The 21024-nt window shown below is 43.6% G+C and overlaps 1 protein-coding gene across 2 annotated transcripts in view; it reads left to right on the top strand.

Annotated features, from left to right (window-relative positions):
• Window positions 1-21024, top strand: part of BRINP3 (BMP/retinoic acid inducible neural specific 3) — a 258191-nt gene that overhangs the window by 139598 nt on the left and 97569 nt on the right. For both annotated transcript variants that reach the window (XM_028732515.2, XM_028732517.2), the window contains exons 3-4: window positions 4787-4977; window positions 19106-19296. In XM_028732515.2, the coding sequence (XP_028588348.1) occupies window positions 4787-4977; window positions 19106-19296 (382 nt within the window). The remainder of the gene's footprint in view (window positions 1-4786; window positions 4978-19105; window positions 19297-21024) is intronic.

The raw sequence follows: 21024 nt of genomic DNA, 5'->3' as shown, positions 1-21024 counted from the left end.
GGGTCTGGAATGAGTTTTATGGTTAGTGTACACACACACAAATGTGCATATATATGAAAACAGATCAGCTATGCATTCTAAAGTTACTCAGCCCAATATTCCTGGGGAATGGAAAAGCTTTCACCATCTCTCTAAATTCCATGAACAACAGATGCTAGTAAATTTACAAACGCTGATGTCACCACTAAGGTAAAGGTAAAGGGACCCCTGACCGTTAGGTCCAGTCGTGGCCAACTCTGGGGTTGCGGTGCTCATCTCGCTTTCTTGGCCGAGGGAGCCAGCGTACAGCTTCCGGGTCTTGTGGCCAGCATGACTAAGCTGCTTCTAGCGAACCAGAGCAGCGCATGGAAATGCCATTTACCTTCCCGCTGGAGCAGTACCTATTTATCTACTTGCACTTTGACGTGCTTTCGAATGGCTAGGTTGGCAGGAGCAGGGACTGAGCAACGGGAACTCACCCCATCACAGGGATTCGAACCACCGACCTTCTGATCAACAAGTCCTAGGCTCTGTGGTTTAACCCACAGTGCCACCTGCATCCCACTAGATGTCACCACTAGAAAGGCCCTACTCCCCCATACTTGGTGGTCTAACCTTCAAAGGGCAGGACACTAGGGTATCCCGTGCTATGTGCACAGAGTTCCACCCACAGAACTTTCCTTTCCAGGGAGGAGAGGAAAATTACTGCACTAGTTCAGTGCTGGTAATGATACTAAGAGCAGAGCCCCATTTGATAAGCTTCGTGCATATGGAAGATGTCAACACAGAAGGTATTCTGCATAGGACTGTGAGTCCAACAAACTCTGATATTCTACAATGAAGCAAGCAAATTTATAGAAATGCCTTCTCCTTGTGGCTCTCCCCTTCGCTGTAGCCCAGGTTAAGCATGAATCAGCCCCTTTATGTGGCTTTAAAGAAAAGTGGATCAATGTGATCAGTTTCTGTGCTTAATTCCTTGTTCCCTGACACTGAAGAAATGGACAAAAGCCCCTATGTTATCTCAGTGTAGTATGCACAAACTGGACTCTGAATTTCCCTCAAAGCAAACGGCGTTAACTGTTGGCATGTCCCATCTAAATGAGGATTCCACAGATGTTTTGCAACAAGAATGGTCCCTTGATTAGATTTTGAGGACAATGTGTCCTTTTCTTAATAACTCTTAGCGGCATCTTAATTGGTAAGCAAATGAATAAAAGATGTGCTTATTACTACTTAATTGACTTGTTTGCTTTCATTGCAACCACTGATATATTTTGGAGAAGCAAATAGGAGGTGCCATTCTTTGTGTTTAATGCAGCCTCTGGAATAATTTATCTTCAGCGGTAATCAAAAACTGCCTCCATTTAAGGATCTGCTTTGCAGACATTATTGTAATTTAAAGTGAGGAAGCGAAACCAAAGGGAGAGCTTCACACCTGTGCTTTGGGGGCTTATATTTTCAGAAAGCAGGAATGGACAGATCACTCTATTTCTTTGTCAGTTTCTAGTCTGTGTCAAATGTGCATGTGCTTTTTAATGAATTAATTGCATTCTGCGTTAATCTGCAGATGTGTGTTCAGACCCCAAGACCTCCCTCTTAAATAAAGACACATTTGACTCAAATTTTAGTTTTGGTTTTTGGAAGAATTTAGGCCACAACTTTATTGATTACAGAAAAGTGAGTGGTTGCATAGGCTCTGGTTCGACTAGCTCCCTGCACCCTTGCAGATAGCGCTGACCCAGAACTCCATCATAGGTCAGCCAAGGCTGAACACCTGGGTAGGCAAACAGCTGGGAACAGACTATGTTCACCACCCACATGCCCCCCTGGACTCAGGCACAGGAACAACCCCCTCTCGGGGGTTGACCAAACCAGTTGAGTCCCTGGATTCCTTTAACGGAATACCCCTCACATAGGGATGGCGAGACCATTCTTCCATCCCTATCACATGAACCAGTGCCTATCCACAACCTTACAAGTTTTAACAAATTGCTGCGTGGCAGGTGAAATCCAAATGGACACAGCCAATCAGCCAAGTGGGGAAAATTCCTGCCGTGCCCCTGTCCCAATGACAGACGACACACAAGGGCATAGCAAGGTCAATTTCAAAATGCCCTAAAATTAGGGGCAGGTGGGCAGGTGTTCTGATGCACGAGCCGAAAGAGGAAGCTCTGGGACACATGCATGGATTTACAGTGGTATCTTGGGTTACATATGCTTCAGGTTACATACATACATACATCCGCTAACCCAGAAATAGTGTTTCAGGTTAAGAACTTTGCTTCAGGATGAGAACAGAAATTGTGCTCTGGCGGCGCGGCAGCAGCAGGAGGCCCCATTAGCTAAAGTGGTGCTTCAGGTTAAGAACCATTTCAGGTTAAGAATGGACCTCTGGAACGAATTAAGTACTTAACCTGAGGTACCACTGTATATAGGTCCCTCGGTCCATTTAGACTGCGCCCCATTGGCCAGATTACACCCAGCAGCGAGGGACCTACCAATCAGGTGTTGTGGCTATCCAATAGACCCACCCACAACCAGGAGGTCAGTCTCCAGGTCTCACCGCAACACGTGCCCTCTTTTAGGGAGGACATGATTTGTTGAGGTGTTCGGGTTTTTGTTTTTTTTAAAAAAATAATAATTACAAAATGAATGTGCAAAGGGAGGAAGGGCAGGTTTGCTTTTCTGCCAACTGCACAGCCAGCTTTTACACATCGCTGGTAGAATGGTCCGCCAGCGAGGCTCCACCCACAAGTGAGCCCCTGATTGGCCTGTTCAAATGTTAATGTTTTGGTGGCAATTCTGCCCTGCACGGCAGCTCATGATTCGGGGCTGCTAGGGATGGAGGCAGACAGGTGAGGGCAGGGCCAGATTTAGGTCTGATGAGGCTCTAAGCTACTGAAAGTAATGGGGCCCTTTATATGTCTAGCTGTCCTTGCCAACAACAAATTGTTGCTGGTTTTGTTGTTGTTGATGTATATATTCTATATGGTAATTTATGGACCTAATAGGTATCGAAGGCCATTTGCACATAACAAAAGATGTATTTTATCAAAGTAATTTTTGAACTGAAATACAATTAAGAAGAAGATTAATAATAGTGAGCAGTGTGAGCAAGCAAGGGGTCAACTGATCAAATCCATACTAGCAAATTTGGTGGGGAAATCTGAAGCCTTCTGGAGGATAGGTCAAATGATATTACACTGACTGTGGCAAAGTTTCTTTCAGAGATCGCAAGAAACAAAGACCATCAAAATGACTACCTCTGTCTCTTTCGCCTGTTGTTTGGTTGTCTTAACTGTATCTTGTTTTGAAACCATTTTGTGGGTCTATGTACTGCAATAAAGATTTATTTATTTTTTATTAATACTGAAATTGGGGGGCGGGGTCAAGAGAGTGGGGCCCTAAGCTATAGCTTGTTTAGCTTATATTTAAATCCAGCACTGGGTGAGGGACAGCAAATGCAGCCCACCAGGAAAGGGGTAAGTGGCCATTCAAAGCACGAGAAGGAGAAATAGAAAAGCAATTTATGAAAACCCCTCTCATGATTTTGTAGAGCTGTGTCAAATATGCTGTAGTTTTGACTTTTTAGGTAGCTGGCAACTTTCATAAGGCAGAATTATTTTAGTTACAGCAACTTCCAAAAGGATAGTGTGGTTGTCTGTTGCAGCAAAAGCAATTGGTAAAAATCTTAGGAGTGTTGCATTCAGTTGGCAGGTGTAGATGCCTTCAAATGTATGCAAATGATCAGTGGTCATTCACAAGTAGTAGAATTAGTGCGAACACTGTCATCCTAGTGTTGCTAAGTTAATTAACGCCTGTGGTGTGGGTGTAATGCTTCATCTTTAATCCAGTTCAGTGTCTTTGTTCCCCCTTCCTACTGCCACTTCAGTGCCATCGCCTGCCTAGATATTGCTGTTCATCCTTCCTGGTCAGGTGATTGTGCAGTGAAAAGGGATGATGTCACCACGATGCATAACCCACCAGATATAGCTATCGTATTTTTCACTCTATAAGATGCACAAGACGCTCCTAGTTTTTGGAGGAGGAAAACAAGAAAAAAAATATTCTGAATCTCAGAAGCCAGAACAGCAAGAGGGATCGCTGTGCAGTGAAAGCAGCAATCCCTCTTGCTGGTCTGGCTTCTGGGATAGCTGCGCAGCCTGCATTCGCTCCATAAGACGCACACACATTTCCCCTTACTTTTTAGGAGGGAAAAAGTGAGTCTTATAGAGCAAAAAATACGGTACTTGATAACGTTGATGAGGGCCACTGAGAGTGAGGACAATTCAATAGAGAAGAAAATGCTTTGAAAAGGACTGAGAGTAGTGGTCTTCCATAAGAAACTGTGTTCCAATTCAGCTATGAAAACATGCCAAACCTGAGTTGGTGTGATGCTTTTCTCTCAGAGAAACGTGTGTGTGAAAGAAAGGCTTTTGTCCCCCCCCCCCCCCAGCATAAGAAAAATTCCAAATATTCATGTCACTATCACTCTACTAGTATCCCTTGCAAAATAAAACCAGCCTGTTGCGGACAACCGTCACACTCTGCAGAAGGAAGTAGGCAATTTTTAAAACAGACATTTTTAAAACAAGTTTTTGTTTTCTTCACACAATGGCTTTGTTATGAAATGATCCCTCTGTTTTATGTTTTGCTTGTTTTAGGCATCAAATGCATGACAGACTATCAGAAATAAGTGATACATGCATATATACTAGACAGCTGGTTGGTGTAGTTTTCTAGTGAAAATGTCTAAACGATGTGTTTTTGTATGAGACATATATATTCTTTTCCTTTTGCTTTCCAGGGAATTTGGCCGTTGGAAAGTAAATAACTTAGCCGTCGAGAGAAAGAATTTTCTTGGCTCCCCGCTGCCTCTCGCCCCTGAATTTTTCCGGAACATAAGACTATTAGGACGTAGGCCGACACTTCAGCAGATCACAGACAATCTTATCAAGAAATATGGGACACACTTCTTGCTGTCAGCTACCCTGGGAGGTAAGGTCACTCTCAAGAAGTATTCTACCTGTCTATTTAACCTTCTCAGCAACGATGCATTAATTGTGAAAACAACAACTGTCTATAATGGAAAGAACATCATACACCTCATGGTGCATTTGTTCAGTAATCTCCGTTATTTCTTTTAATTTAGGTTTTATAAATTCTAAAATATACTGGGGGGGAAAGGAAGGGGAAGACTCTGCACACACACACACAAATCACTTAATCCATCACATTCATGTACAGTCTGAAATATAGAACCTAGTTTCAAAAAATCCATATACAACGAACATGGAAAAGTCACCACTAAATGGCCAAAAGATTTTAAAGACTGAGTTATGAGTTATGGTCTGACCAGTTTAGCGGAATCTTTCCTTCAATATTCACACAACCAATAAACCTTGTGAAGGAACAGAGTGCATTGATAAACATATATCATTCAGTTGGGGTTAATTGCTGCTTGGATGGGTTAAAATCAAAAGGTCAAAAGTTTAGCTAATGATTGGAAGCTTTTTTTAAAAAAATCTATAGTATATTAGAGTTTTCACGATAAGACAATTGTAATATAACAGTTCACCTTCTTATCCCCTCCCCTTTCCTGCCTCTCATACCCCTGTCCCTTTGCTCTGTCATCTTCTTCATCACCATTTTCGTTTCTGATGTTTGCTTGTTTAGCGTGTTACACAGTGTTGAGGCTCATGTTCTCAGATAAAGGAGTGTCAGTATTTTGCTCAAGTCGCAGATTAAAAAAAACACCACTTTAAACTGAATAAGTTTCCATCCCTGTGTTGTGCCACTCCCTTTTTCTAGATGCAATTATTTATTTATTTAATTTGGTTATCTTCTTCTTCTTCTTTGGTGATCCCTCGTAGCCAAGTAAGATTGCCTTCCTTAAACACGGTCTTAACGGTGAGTCCATAAGTGACTGTGGAGGCCAGTTCTGGATCCACACGTCCTTCCACAGTTGGGACATTGATTTCCAGGTGGGAGTTGATCACGGTGAGGGTTTGCCAAGCGTGCCTTTCTCTTAGCACATTTCTCCATTGCGTCCTGAGTTTGAGTGCCTTCAAAGCCCATGACACGTTGGGTAAAGGCTGTTCTCCAATTGGAGTGCTCGCAGGCCAGGGTATCCCAATTATTGGTGTTTATATTACATTTTTTTAGATTTGCCTTGAGACAGTCTTTAAACCTCTTTTGTTGACCACCAGCTTTACGCTTTCCATTTTTAAGTTCGGAATAGAGTACAGTGGTACCTCTGGTTGTGGACACGATCCATTCCAGGGCGCCGTTTGCACCCTGAAAAGTCCATAACCGGTGCTTCTGCGCATCTGCAAAGCATGATAGAGCACTTCTACACATGTGCGAACCACGCAGAATGCTTGTGCATGCAGCAAAACCCGGAAGTAAACACTTACGGGTTTGCTGTGTTCTTAACCTGAAAAAACGCAACATGAAGCGTTTGAAAGAAGAGGTAATGACTGTAGTTGCTTTGGAAGATGATCATCAGGCATCCATACAACATGACCACTCCGCCCTACACCTGTGGATCTCAGGGTGGTTCACCACTTAAAATTACAATTTGAAAGACACAGAATACATAGTAAAAAATAAAAACAAAGACAACCCAATAACCCCTCCTTCCGTTACACATTTAAAAGGGCATCAGATGTCAATCAACCAAAGGCCTGGTTGAAAAGGAACGCTTTTGCCTGGCACCCAAAGGTGTATAATGAAAGAGGCAGTTGAACCTCCCAGGGGACAGCATTCTACAGATGGGGAGCCACTGCAGAAAAGGCCCATTCTGGTGCTGCCACCCCCCAGACCTCTTGTGGACGAAGCACACAAAGAAGGGCCTCAGAAGATGACCTCAGGGTCCGGGTAGGTTCATATGAAGAGAGGTGGTTCTTGAAGTATTGTGGTCCTGAGGTGTTGCGTGCGGGCAATTACTCAGCGAAGAGCTCCAAAAATGCACCCCAGATCTCTTTGAAGTTTGTCTTTTCATGCAGTTCGTGGAACAGGGTTTTCTCATGGGCTGCCCGCTGTAGGAGGGCATTCATTTTTATGCTTGGTGTGGCCTGTGCTTTCCATTATTGGAGGTTTATTCCTTTTCCTGTCAGTCTCCAGCACCTTAGAGAGGCACCACAGAGTTTGGTCTAGAGGGAGGATTTGTTTCGCTTTCATTTCAGGAGAAGAAGGGCTTAGTAGAAGGAAGAAGGGAAGAGTGTGCTTTCTTGTTTGGTTATAAAAAAACACACAGAGAGAGATTTTAAGCTTTCTGCTGGAAGAGAGACGCTGAATGAGCTGCTGAACCCTGGAGATGCTGAAAACTCTGTCTGGAAGACATTGTTTAAGGAACTTAAAGAAAATAATGGGCAGCCTGGAATAGCTGGATGTGTTTGTCCTGGTTATTTTCGTTGCCTTTTGCTGTTATGCTTTGGGGTTTTGTGTGTGCAGTAACTATTCAGATTTTAAAACCTTTTTTCCGTAAGCATAATCTTTTCTTCAGTTAACTTATTTTGGTTAAGAAGCTAGGGAAAATATAATAATAATAATAATAATGATGATGATGATGATGATGGTAAAGGACCCCTGACAGTTAATTCCAGTCACGAACGACTCTGGGGTGGTGGCGCTCATCTCACTTTACAGGCCGAGGGAGCTAGCGTTTGTCTGCTCTGGAGACAGTATTTCTGGGTCACGTGGCCAGCCTGACTAAGCCACTTCTGGCGAAACCAGAGCAGCACATGGAAATGCTGTTTACCTTCCTGCCAGAGCGGTACCTATTTATCTACTTGCACTTTTGGTGTGCTTTCGAACTGCTAGGTTGGCAGGAGCTGAGACCGAACAACAGGAGCTTTATTATTATTATTATTATTATTATTATTATTATTATTATTATTATTATTTATACCCTGCCCATCTGACTGGGTTTCCCCAGCCACTCTGGGCGGCTTCCAACAAAAGATTAAAAATACATTAAAACATCAGTCATTAAAAACTTCCCTAAACAGGGCTGCCTTCAGATGTCTTCTAAACATCAGATAGTTGTTCATTTCTTTGACATCTGGTGGGAGGGTGTTCCACAGGATGGGTGCCACCACCGAGAAGGCCCTCTACCTGGTTCCCTGTAACTTCGCTTCTTGCAGTGAGGGAACCGCCAGAAGGCCCTCGGTGCTGGACCTCAGTGTCTGGGCTGAACGATGGGGGTGGAGATGCTCCTTCAGGTATACTGGGCCAAGGCTGTTTAGGGCTTTAAAGGTCAGCACCAGCACGTTGAATTGTGCTCGGAAACGTACTTGGAGCCAATGTAGGTCTTTCAAGACTGGTGTTTTGTGGTCTCGGTTGCTGCTCCCAGTCACCAGTCTAGCTGCCACATTCTGAATTAGTTGTAATTTCCGGGTCACCTTCAAAGGTAGCCCCACGTAGAGTGCACTTGTGATTCCCATCGCAAGTGAGAAGCTTGCAAACATGCACCCCCATTGGGGGTGGACTGCACATCTGTTTATGTCTGTCCTGACAGCAGTGCATCCTTGGTGATGGGACTGAAGTCCAACCCTATGAATCCCTCTGCCTCCAACCAATTTGGCTCCTCAGCTACTATGGGAACCTTACTCTCAGACTGGATTGGCCAAGCTTCCTGTTATGTACTGAAGTACTGAAGTTCTCACCCTGGGCCAGCAGGGGGATACTGTAGATAGTTTTCACTCAAGTCCACATATGCAAATAAGGGATTGAAAGTGACATTCAGTGATTGGATAGTTACAGAAATCTGTTACAGTTGCGTTGTTGTGGAGCTCTATATAAGCAGGCTGGCTGAACCCTTCAGTTCAGTTCTGTTCTGGCCTGTGAATAAACAAGAGCTGTTTGAAGAATCGCTGTGTCATCTGATATGTTCATCCACAACTTAACACTTCCCCTCTTCTTTTGGGAGGTCTGGTAGTCCTGAGGTAAAACCCTCATCCCAGTTGCTGCTTTCGCTGTGTGTACCCCCACCCGAATCTTCAGAATCCTTATCCTCGTCCCCCTCTGACAGATCCTGCCACTCCTGTCCTGCCAGGTGTTACAGGGGCCCATGGCATTCTCCTTTCCAGGCAATTTTCCTGGATGTTAAGCAATTCCACATCATTGCAGGGGAGAAGATTGCTGCTGCCCCCAAATATGTCAACATATTTCTTCCAGAATTATCCAGAACACGTTTTTCTTCCAGAATTATTTAGAGTGGTATCCAGTGCCCTCATTCTGTTGGTGCAAGGATTTATGCCTGCACAATGGAAATTTCTTTCCTCCTCTCCCTCCCTCCCCACCCCCCGATTCTCCCACTCTCCCCACATCTACGGTGGAGCATTGTGGTGAAAACCCTGAACTGATTTAGAGATTGTACTGGGTGAGAGAACATGGGGAGGGGGTTTCCATTGCACAACCAGAAATCCTTGCCGTAGTAGAATGAGTGGATTAACGCTACTTTGGATTCAAGCCTTAACTTTGCAGGTGGGGGGTTGGGTGGATGTGAGGAATCCAAGATGGCGGCTGGTAGTAGTAGTTAAGGCTTGTAGTAGCAGCATTAGTACTATGATTGTTATTTCTTCGTTTTTAAAAGGATATAAATAGCGGGAGGCAGCCCATCAATGGAAGGTGGAAACAAAGGGTGACAATTTAATGTGGGCCTCTTGAACCCATGCAGGATTGGCACAAAAGTTAACAATGAGGGGGAAAGTAACCCATGCTGATTGCTGAACTGTGCAGCCTAGAACTGGATATATATTCCTGTTAAATGTCTACTCCTTTGATGGTCTCTTCCCCAACACGAAGAAACATACTTCCATTAAAGCTCCTGAGAGTTGTAATCTTCTCTTCACTTAAATGCTATTCAGTAGATGGAAGCAGTGCAAGCAGAGCAGAACAGAGGTATCATTTTAATCAGAGAGGTTGCACACACCAATTCGAAATGGACAGTTCCTGACACAGCATATTCCTGCTCTGCAGCTGCCAACCGAATAGTGTTTTTTATCAGCATTTGACGAATTATTTTTTTTTAAAAAAAATCCTGTACGTTTTATACAATTGAACTGTCAGTCATGGTATGCTGGGAACACAGATAGATTTTTGTGTGTGTGCGTGAGCACCGTCACTTCAGTGAGATTTTGATCTATCTGCTTCTTTCTTTCTTTCTTTAAAAAAGGAGGAGGAAGAGGAGGAGGAGGAGGAGGAGTTATGATGGGGCTTAACATATTGTTATCTTAAGTGACAAAAGGAAACTATATCTGGAAAGGACCTTTACAAAACTGATGCTGCAGCATCAGTTATAGAACTCAAGCACCTGCCAGAGGAGAAAAAGACTGACTGTCATTTTCATAATATACAGTTGAGGCTTCACTTTCAGAAAATGAATTAAAGAAAGACATTCTTTGCACGAATCAAAGGTGTTTGACAAGATTGTCCGGCGGGAAGGCTACACAATCACAGGCATTATCTTTAATATAATCACCCACCAAGGGATAAAACAGTTTTCCTCAATTGTCACTCTTTGGCGGTTGCCTAGGTGGGCAATTCTGAGCACTAATTATCTTCCCCGCTGCATAATTCCTATTCCTTCTTCTCCAGATTTCTCTGTTGGATTATTTCCCCCTCCCATTCAACCTATTATCAAATAGATGGCATACACCCCCCCTCCCCTTGTAAATTTCTTAATGTTGCACACAATGACATCGCTTTTGAAAACAGCATGTATGAATTTAGGTATGCCGTTTTCCTTGATGCTAATGGGAGCCGTGTGGATAGAGCTTTATCTGCACTCTCTTGAATATTTTTATCTCCCTGAGGCCATGGTCACAAAAGGAAATGTTGTGTTCCACAGTAGCCTAAAAAACTTGTGAGTGGGATGGTCTTCCCAGAACCATCTGCTGCTGCCATTTAATTGATGTTTGAGAACTTCAGCTATAGCAACTGTCCAGAGATGGGCAGCGTAAAGTCTTATTGCTCAGAGCCAATACAGTGGTACCCCGCAAGACGAACGCCTCGCAAGATGGAAAACCCGCTAGACGAAAGGGTTTTCCGTTTTGGAGGCGCTTCGCAAAACGAATTTCCCTATGGGCTTGCTTCGCAAGACGAAAGCCCATAGGGAAATCTCCGGGACAGCGGGGAAGCGCAGCACGTCTTCCCCACTGTCCTCAGACCTCCTCCCACCGCCCAGCTTCGCAACGAAGCTCCGAAGCCGGGCGGCAGGGCGGGAACGCCTTCTCCCGCCGCCCGGCTTCGGAACGAAGCTCCGAAGCTGGGCGGCGGGCGGGGACGCCTTCTCCCGCCGCCCGGCTTCGGATGGCTTTCCCGAAGACTTGGGGTGGGAGGAGGGTTTTCCTTCCCACCGCCAACATTCAGAATGCTGTTCTGAATGTTGGCGGTGGGGAGGAAAAACCCTCCTCCCACGCAAGCCCCGGGAACAGAGGGAAAGCGCTGCGCGCCTTCCCCTCTGTTCCCGTACCTGTCCTGAAGACTTGCGGTGGGGAGAAAAGCCCTTCTCCGCACCGCCAGCCTGGCAAGCGGTTTCCCTAGGAACGCATTAATTGATTTTCAATGCATTCCTATGGGAAACCGTGCTTCGCAAGACGAAAAACTCACAAGAAGAAAAAACTTGCGGAACGAATTAATTTCGTCTTGCGAGGCACCACTGTATAAACTTGCCATATTCATATTCACTGTAGGTTTGTGTTTCGGTGTTCCATTTGTATGGTTTACTTAACAGGGGTCAGCAAATCTTTTCAGCAGGGAGCCGGTCCACTGTCCCTCAGACCTTGTGGGGGGCCGCCTATATTTTTTTTTGGGGGGGGGGGAAATGAATGAATTTCTATGCCCCATAAATAACCCAGAGATGCATTTTAAATGAAAGCACACATTCTACTCATGTGAAAACACCAGGCAGGCCCCACAAATAACCCAGAGATGCATTTTAAATAAAAGGGGGTCCCTTCCAACTCTACAATTCAATGATCAATGACACATTCTATGCATGTAAAAACACGCTGATTCCCAGACTATTCACAGGCCGGATTTAGAAGGTGATTGGGCCGGATCCAGCCCCTGTGCCTTAGTTTGCCTACCCATGGTTTACTATGTTAAATTATAAGCAGCGGCGTAGCATGTGGGGGCCCCCAAGAGGCAGTTGCCCCAGGCACAGAATTATTAGGAGCACAAAATTTCAACACCCAGTGCTGCCTCATTACAGCTGCATGCTTACATTGCTGGGCTCTGTTGAAAACAGCTTCTCCGTGTGAACCAGGAAGTGACCTCTCCAGAAAACAGAATGACTCTTCTTTTCCTGTCTCTGCAGCTGTGATTTCCTGGGTGATGGGGATGCTGTTAAGCAGTTGAGTGTTTATGTGTACTATATCTGTTTCCCTCCTTCCCATCCCTCACTCCATGCAGCCCCGGGCGTTGGTAACCCACATTACGCCACTGATTGCAAGTACCATTGTTGGTTTACAACAGAAATGCTTCCCTTTCCCTTTAATTGCATCTACATTTCCTGCAAAATCATTTTTGGCCAACATTATTATTATTACTTATTGAATTTATATAGCGCCCTATGCCTAGAGGTCTTGGGGCGGTTCACAGGAGAAAATCAGAATATAAAAACCACGAAGTACATAATCAAAATAAAAACAACAACAACCCAATAACCCCCCCACACACACACACACAAATTTTAAAAGGGCATAGGATGTCAATCAAATCAACCAAAGGCCTGGTTAAAGAGGACCAGTTTTTGCCTGGTGCCTAAAGGTGTATAATGAAGGCACCAGGCGAACTTCCCTGGGGAGAGCATTCCACAGACAGGATGGTAGTAAGAAAAGAGGAAGCCAATTTTGCATTTTCCTTTCTTCACGAGAGCTGACAAACATTTGTATTCATGTGCAAGGAAGCAAACTTAGCAAATGCATGACTTGTGGAGAGATTTTTTTGTATGCCCCTGCAACCTACTGACTGGCAAGGCTATTCCCTTCTGACCATACAGGGGATGGCTCTGTCTGAAATATTTCCAAATCTCTATTCACAAACCCTGAAAGAAGCTGCCCTTGGGTTTTCTAAATGGGAGCTCTGAAAAACTGCTTTTAAAAATAAAAATATTACTGTGAGAAAGTGTGGTGAGCGATGATTCTTGCTGCTTTATTGTTCTGGTTTTTGGTGGCAAGGGGTAGTATTCAACTAAGTTTTACTCAGTGTAGACCCATTGAGATTAATTACTATGACTAAGTTAGGTCCATTAGTTTCAAATGTCAATGTCACTAAAGTTTAAACATGTTAATATTGTTAAATGCAGTAAGTTGCTTGTACTGAATAAGAAAACATGTATTTACACCATATATTGTATTTGAAGAATATTTTATCTGGCCTAAGATTCTAGAGCACTTTTTTGTTTGGTTTTGAGCTGTCCTAGAGGCATTCATATATGGTATGTTCTTTTGTTCATTGGCCTAAAATACTACTTCTTCTTTGTCCAGTCCAGCTGCCAGAATTTTATTGGCTAAACACTGGAAAATTAATTTACCCACCAGCACAGTGTATTTCTTCATGACATTAAAATGCCAGATAATCCAGAAAAAGGTGGTATTTAATAACCAATATACAATTTTTTAAATTGAATTTTACAAATATTTTTGGCAAAACAACAATCTTGCATATAAGATATAAAAACCCTTTCATATAATATATAAAAAACACCTGAGACTTCCCTCCTCCTCAACTAATGGTTTTCCTAATTATACTCTGATATTGCACTTTGTTGTTGTTGTTGTTGTTGTTGTTGTTGTTGTTGTTGTTGTTACCCTTAATCCAAATCTTGAACACATCATTTGAACATCTCACCCCGTTTCCCTTGCCATCATTTTGTAAAGAGTTATTCATTCTAGAACTAGAATTCCATGACTGCACAAAGGCCCTGTTACAACAATCTCATTGTTTTCAGTGTCTGTTTTATCCTCAGCTGAAGCTTCGTATGGTCTGAAAGTCCGGCATTTCTACTGCTATTTTGACTAAATTTTTAACAAAGACATACAATATGTTGGCCCAACAATTCCTTCTACATATTTATTGATTAATTGATTGATTGCTTAAATTTTGATGCTGTTTATCATTCAAATGAACCCCAAAACGCATTTACTTTTTGGAAGTACTGTTTACCACGGGGGTGGGAACCTCAGCTTGAGGGACAATTGTGATCCTCTAAGCCAGTGTTTCCCAACCTTGGGCCTCCAGCTGTTTTTGGACTACAACTCCCATCATCCCTAGCTAGCAAGACCAGTGGTCAGGGATGATGGGAATTGTAGTTCAAAAACAGCTGGAGGCCCAAGGTTGGGAAACACTGCTCTAAGCCTCTCCCCAGATCACACCTCTCACCAGCCCTCTTTGCTCTGCACACTCATCAGATAGTTTTGCCAGGCTTTAGCATGCCCTTCGGGACACGGGTGGCGCTGTGGGTTAAACCACAGAGCCTAGGACTTGCTGATCAGAAGGTCGGTGGTTCGAATCCCCGCAAGGGGGTGAGCTCCCGCTGTTCGGTCCCTGCTCCTGCCAACCTAGCAGTTCGAAAGCACATCAAAGTGCAAGTAGATAAATAGGTACCACTCCAGTGGGAAGGTAAACGGCGTTTGCGTGCGCTGCTCTGGTTCTCCAGAAGCGACTTAGTCATGCTGGCCACATGACCCGGAAGCTGTCTGCGGACAAACGCCAGCTCCCATGGCCTATAGAGTGAGATGAGCGCCACAACCCCAGTCAGTCACAACTGGACCTAATGGTCAGAGGTCCCTTTACCTTTACTAGCATGCCCTTCAACTGTGATAATGTCTCTTGCTTGCCCCAGTGGAGGATGGAAAGCTGTGGGCAAGCAGTGGGATAGAAACCTCTGACTTTTATGCAGATGGAACACACCACTGTACAGAGGTAGAGTCACATCTATTATGTCACCCACTTTTGCCTCTGGACTCACTCACTGCTGTTATGTCGCCCCTGTAAAGTTACCCTCAGTCTTAAAAAAGGTTTATGATGATGAAGAGTCAGCTTGTCATTGGCATAAATGCTATCCATTTTAATGGAATGAGATTGCAGTACCATCCACCAGCTCCCTCCAGCTGGAATGGGGCATGGAAGGAGAAATATTCCTGCACAGAGCACTCATGGAAGCCTCCTTCGGCCATTCTATTTATGGAGAACACATGAGTGAGAAGTGTGGTTGCAGCCCTGGAGTCTGCATATGCAACTCAAACATCTGAAGAGAGGGAACCTTCCCATATGTAGGCTGTATGCAATCTTGAGCTCTGAGAGTGGGGGTCAAGGCTGCAGGGAAGTCTGTCTGCAGCAAGGCTCCCTTCCTCCTTCCCTTCAAAGGTTTGTGTTATATGTAAGCACAACAGGGGAGCGGCTACTTTATGCACCAAGTTCTCCTTCACAGTCTTCACATCTCAGTAGGCTTTGAGTCACATGGTTTCATTGCCATAGTAGGCAATGGGAACAAACTCAGTGTGCATATACCACCCTGGGAATTGCTACACACTTATTATCCTGATAGTGGCTAATATATATTGCTAGCTGCTTTCCCAAAATAGTCCATCATCCTTCACATGCCATCTGACTAGAGCGCTGCGTGGTTTTAAAATGGAAGGTTTATGTTCCTTTCATTACTAATAAGAAGAGAAAATTGGAAGGTAGGCTTTTCGAATACGTCTACAGTGCAAAATATGTCTAGAGGCAGAAAACAGCTCCAAGTGTTTTAATCATAGGGACATCTATTATTACACATTATAAAAATACATGTTCCCAAGTCATATTTATGTATATTTAACTAAAGCTGTTACAGTATTATTCTAATGCCTCTTATACAGCATTTTGTGATTTGCATTTCTATTTAAATCGTTCCTGAAGTTGCTCCTAAGACCCATGCTGATTTAATTCATTATTGCAGCCTGCCATTTCCTAACTATTGTGCAGCTTCTTCCTTGTTGAGGTAGCCACAACGGGATTCTTTACCGATGCTAATTAAAAACAGCAAATCCCTCTTTGGCGGCACTTTTGTTGTAGGAGTCAATTGGGTGATGTGACATCACATCTCAGTTCCTTGTGCATTTCCCTGCTTCAGCCTTCATCCTTCCACACAAATCGGGTTCTCCCAGAAAGCACGTGTTGCGGTGAGGTCACCACAACTGACTCTCTGTTGCTGGGGTGGGTATGTTTGGATTGCCACAGATACCCGATTGGTCCCTCGGAAGCATGGGACCTGTTCCAACCAATAGGGTTGCAGAAATTGCAACCCCATTGGCCGGATTACCCGCCCACCCTCCTTATATTTAGGGTCTGTGTTGACCTTGCTATACCGTCGTGGGTCGTCTGCTTTTGGGGCAGGGGCCCGGTAGGAATTTTTCCCACTTGACTGATTGGCTGGTGCCTTTTGGGTTTTGCCTACCATGTAGCAAATCTTCACAACTTTGTAAGGTTTGTGGTTAGGCATTGATTAATGTGTGTGGAGGGGACGAGGCATGACTGTGACCTGTCCCTCTGATGGTTGCTGCGTAGGTATTCCGTTAAAGGAATCCATTGGCTCGTCATGCATTTGTCCGACCCCTGAAAGGGGGATAGGGCCACGCAAGAGCCCCTGGGAGCATTCTGGGTGTGATCTTAGGGATCGGCACCCATCTCAATCGATCTCCCAGGGTGCTTACCTTGACAAACCTCTGAAACTGGCAGTTGTCAGTTCTGTTCCTGTCCAAGATAGTCTGGGACAGGTTCAGATAGTCTTAACCAATGCCTAAGCAAACCAATCACAGCCTGTAATCAATAAAGTTGTGGCCAAAATTGAGCCAAACCTCAAACTAAAATCTGAGTCATGTCTGAATTTATTTCTAGGCAGTTTTGGTGATCTTAACACGCAACAGACATCAGGGTGGGCTGACACAATTAAGATGATGTCATAGCCCATGCCTCACTACTGCATATTATGGCCTAGAAAAAAATATCGTATGCCTGTGAAGAATTAAATCTAGACTCAGGAAGAGGACTCAGGAATAGCTTGCACATTTCAGGTTTCGCAAAGACATTGTAAAATACTATGCAAAGGTTTGTCTAGAGTATGAATGTCAATCTCTGCCCAGTGATGAATATCTGTCCAAGACAAGGGCATTACTCGAGTAAAGGCCCCATAATCCCATGAACCAATTATGGGATTATACGGGACTTTGGGGTTTTGTTTTGTCCTGGTAAGCTGGAAAGAAAAATTAACTTGTACACACTTTCATTTTGCTTGTGGCAGCTGAGGCAGAACTGCCTCTAGAACGTTTGCAGATGTTTCTTGCAGCTTGTAGGACTCACAGCTGTGTGGTTATGGTGCTGCATAATCTTTTTTTAACCCTCCCTCCTTTTGCTACACACTGTGATTAATCCTTTCTGAGTCCTTAAGACTCACAACCTTGAATAGTATTCCAAATCACGTCCATTTGTTAGCTAATGTTTAGATCGTCTTCTAAGCCTATTTCACGCCTGTGGACTACGGCTGGCAAGAAAAGATTCATCCATGTGTCAAGTGTGGCAGAAGCATCTATTTGCAATTGCAAATTAAGTATTTGTTTGCAAGAATTAATCTCCAGTTTTCTCCCACATTAATCCTCATGTTAACTATATCATTGTTTTATCTTCTGTGCTTGAGGATCGGTCACTGCCTTGTTTCCCCTCTCACACAACGTAATTGGGAAGCAATTGGAGTAACAAAAGAGAAATACGACTTCTTCTCTGAATTTTGCAATGCACTTCTCCAGCCAAAGAATGTTCACAAAACTGTCTTAAAGGAACAGAAATTCCAAAAAAGGTGGTTAAGTTGTTTATGTACAGCAGTTAGGGAACGTGGGTGGTGCTGTGGTCTAAACCACTGAGCCTCTTGGGCTTGCGCATCAGAAGGTCAGCGGTTCAAATCCCCACAACCAAGTGAGCTCCCATTGCTCCCAACTCCTGCCAACTCAGCTGTTCAAAAGCATGCTAGTGCAAATAGATAAATAGGTACCACTGCAGCGGGAAAGTAAACAGTGTTTCCATGTGCTCTGGTTTCCGTCACAATGTCCCGTTGCACCAGAAGTGGTTTAGTCCTGCTGGCCACATGACTCGGAAAGCTGTCTGTGGACAAATGCCGGCTCCCTTGGCCTGAAAACGAGATGAGCGCTGCAACCCCATAGTCGCCTTTGACTGGACTTAACCGTCCAGGGGCCCTTTAGCTTTTTACCATTTTACAGCAGCTAGGATTCTTTATGCACAAGAATGGAAAGATTAAGACATTCCCACCAAAGAAGAATGGATAAGTAGAGTTATGGACAATGCTGAATCAGCAAAGCTAACCATTAGAATAAGAGAATGATGATTGCTTTATGGAAGATGGAAGCCTTTTTCAGACTGTTTAAAGAAATATTATACTACAGTGAATTCGCAATCAGGATTTGAACTATGAGCAACAGAAGGCATTAGAGATTACTGTATTCTTGTTAGGATTTAAGAGAGGGGAGATAAGGTGCAGCAAGGGGGAGAAATAATAAAAAAAACCCACCATGGAAAATGGGATGGGAAGTAGATAAAACGTTAGAAAAATCTGTTTGTATTGGAAGGTTTACGTGATTTTTTTGGAAATGTAATAAAATATACCTTTAAAAAAGAATGTTTACAAAACTGCGCATTAGGGAAATGTGTCAGGAGCTTGTCCTACACTATATAACGTCATGTGATAGACAAAAATCCCATGACTGCAATCATGGAGCAGGAATTCTAACAAAATGTGTACATAAAATGAATATTTTAATGAAAAGAACATACGAAAATACAAAAACATTTTATTGGGTGAAAATGCTTGCAAAAATGTGTGCATTAGTCAAAATTGCATGCAAACACATATATTAGGGAAAAAATCATAGGAAAATTCTGATGAAGATTCACGATTTAAAAAAGAAATGCAAATTCCTGTAGAATTGTGAAGAAGTGAATTTAACGTTGGGGAAAATGAGAAACTTAGAGAACAAAAATTAACAACCCATCCATCTCTCGTTATGGAAAAATAATAATAATCATGGCAACTTTAACTGATAATGTTGTTATATTGCTTCTACAGGAGAGGAGTCACTCACCATTTTTGTGGACAAGCGGAAGCTGAGTAAGAGATCGGAAGCAAGTGATCCCAGCATTAACAGTACCACAGTGACACTGGAAACACTACACCAACTGGCAGCCTCGTACTTCATTGACCGGGACAGCACCCTGAGAAGACTCCACCATATTCAGATTGCCTCCACTGCCATAAAGGTATAAAAAAAGTTCTCTGGAACCATGGGAGAAAAACTGAGTTATTTACTTGTAATATATGTCTTTTACCTTGTTGGTTCTCCAAATGGCTCTGCAATATAAGTATGGCGATTCCAGATTACAGGTGAGGATTTACGGACCAGGACCTCAAGAGCCTTGTGCAGAGACCCTGGCTTGCTCCAGATCTGTTAATATTTCTTCTGCTATCTCTGACTCCTCGTAGAGCCCACTCCAGAGAGTCCTCTGCTATCTCTTTGTGGTGTTCAGAGAGCATATGGGAGAAATGAGGCCTCAGAAGTCCCAAAGCTCCCACAGTATTTTGGCTCCACCACCCAGGGATATGCAAAGGCCACCTGATGGATCCTTAAGCAGGTTTCAAGTTCTACTGAGGTGATAAACGCGTGTCTGGACTGTACCACTTCTGAGTACATGCAGTACACCCTGCACATGCATTCAGTTATATGAATCCCCACCTATACCCTGAATGTGGTACAATCCAGAGACTTAAACTTGCCAGTTCATTGAGAATTTGAGATAGGATTTGGACCCAAATCTCCAATATGATATCTGTAGAACACTCTGGCTCTCTGTAAAACATATTCTTCATTTTTTATTATTATAGCTGGATCATATACTGAGGGCCAAACTAGACAAGGCACCAATCACTTTGTATTTGTGTTAGTGGCTTTTTAAAAATGTAAGTATATTGCAAGTACAGAGACCCTGATTGTGGGGTGGTATGTTTCTATTGACATGTTGCGTCCCACCCAGCACAGTCCCAGTTTGTGACAGGCGACCTGCACGTGCTATTTGAATTGTTGGAGGGGGTGAGAGCTCCCAAACTATAGACATGGGGCTCTCAATCTGAATTGGGATCACAGCAGGGAGCAAAATTGTTCAAAGCCCCCAGACCAGATCCCAATCTGGATTGGGGCCTCCTTGCCATTTACTTTTAGAAAGCTAATCATACTATTGCTAATTATGTGGTTGGTATCTCATCTCATTTGGTCCCATGGTTCCATCATCAGGGCTTAGCTAAAACCTTTGCCATGGAAGAGGATTTTAAGAGACAGATAGTGGTGAGTCCATTATTTCTTCCATTATCAAGGAACCTCTTGGCACCTCCATTCTGTAGCAAGAAGGGTGTTTGTTTGCATGTAAGAGGTGCAGAACAGGGTTGTGTATGCTATGTCCAACTTTTTCTATCACTGCACAACGAAATTCCTCATGGGATCAGGCTGATAGGTGTCCTTTCTGTGAGAAAACATCAAGTTAAGAGACAGGAATGTCTTACAACCAAAAAAACTAGCCGTCTGCTTGTTGTATTGATTAGGGCTGCTGAGCTGGGACTTTGAGATCAGGTTGCATGCACAGGTTAGATGTTTACTGATAAATTTGGATGAAGCAAGATTGTCAAGTTGCAACCTCAGTGCCATTTTAAACATTCCACAGAGGCACACCCTGACTTGCCATTAAGTGTACACACTGCAGCCCGTCATGGCTTGCTGATGAGTGTCCCAGTATGATACATTTTGTTTATTTTTTTAGGAGTAAATCTAAAACAGGGGTGGCACTCACCAAATGTTGTTTGACACACATCATCCCCAGGGAGTATGTCAGGAATAATGGGATTTGTAGTCCCAGCAATTTCTGTAGGGCACCAGATTGACTGTCCCAGATCAAAAACATTTTAGGAATGAAACAAGAGGAATGAAATGTGTGAAATAG

The sequence above is a fragment of the Podarcis muralis genome, chromosome 5, assembly GCF_964188315.1.
Source record: "Podarcis muralis chromosome 5, rPodMur119.hap1.1, whole genome shotgun sequence".
NCBI lineage: Eukaryota > Metazoa > Chordata > Lepidosauria > Squamata > Lacertidae > Podarcis > Podarcis muralis.
Note: the sequence above shows the minus strand (reverse complement) of the source record. Positions and strands in the feature narration are given on the sequence as shown.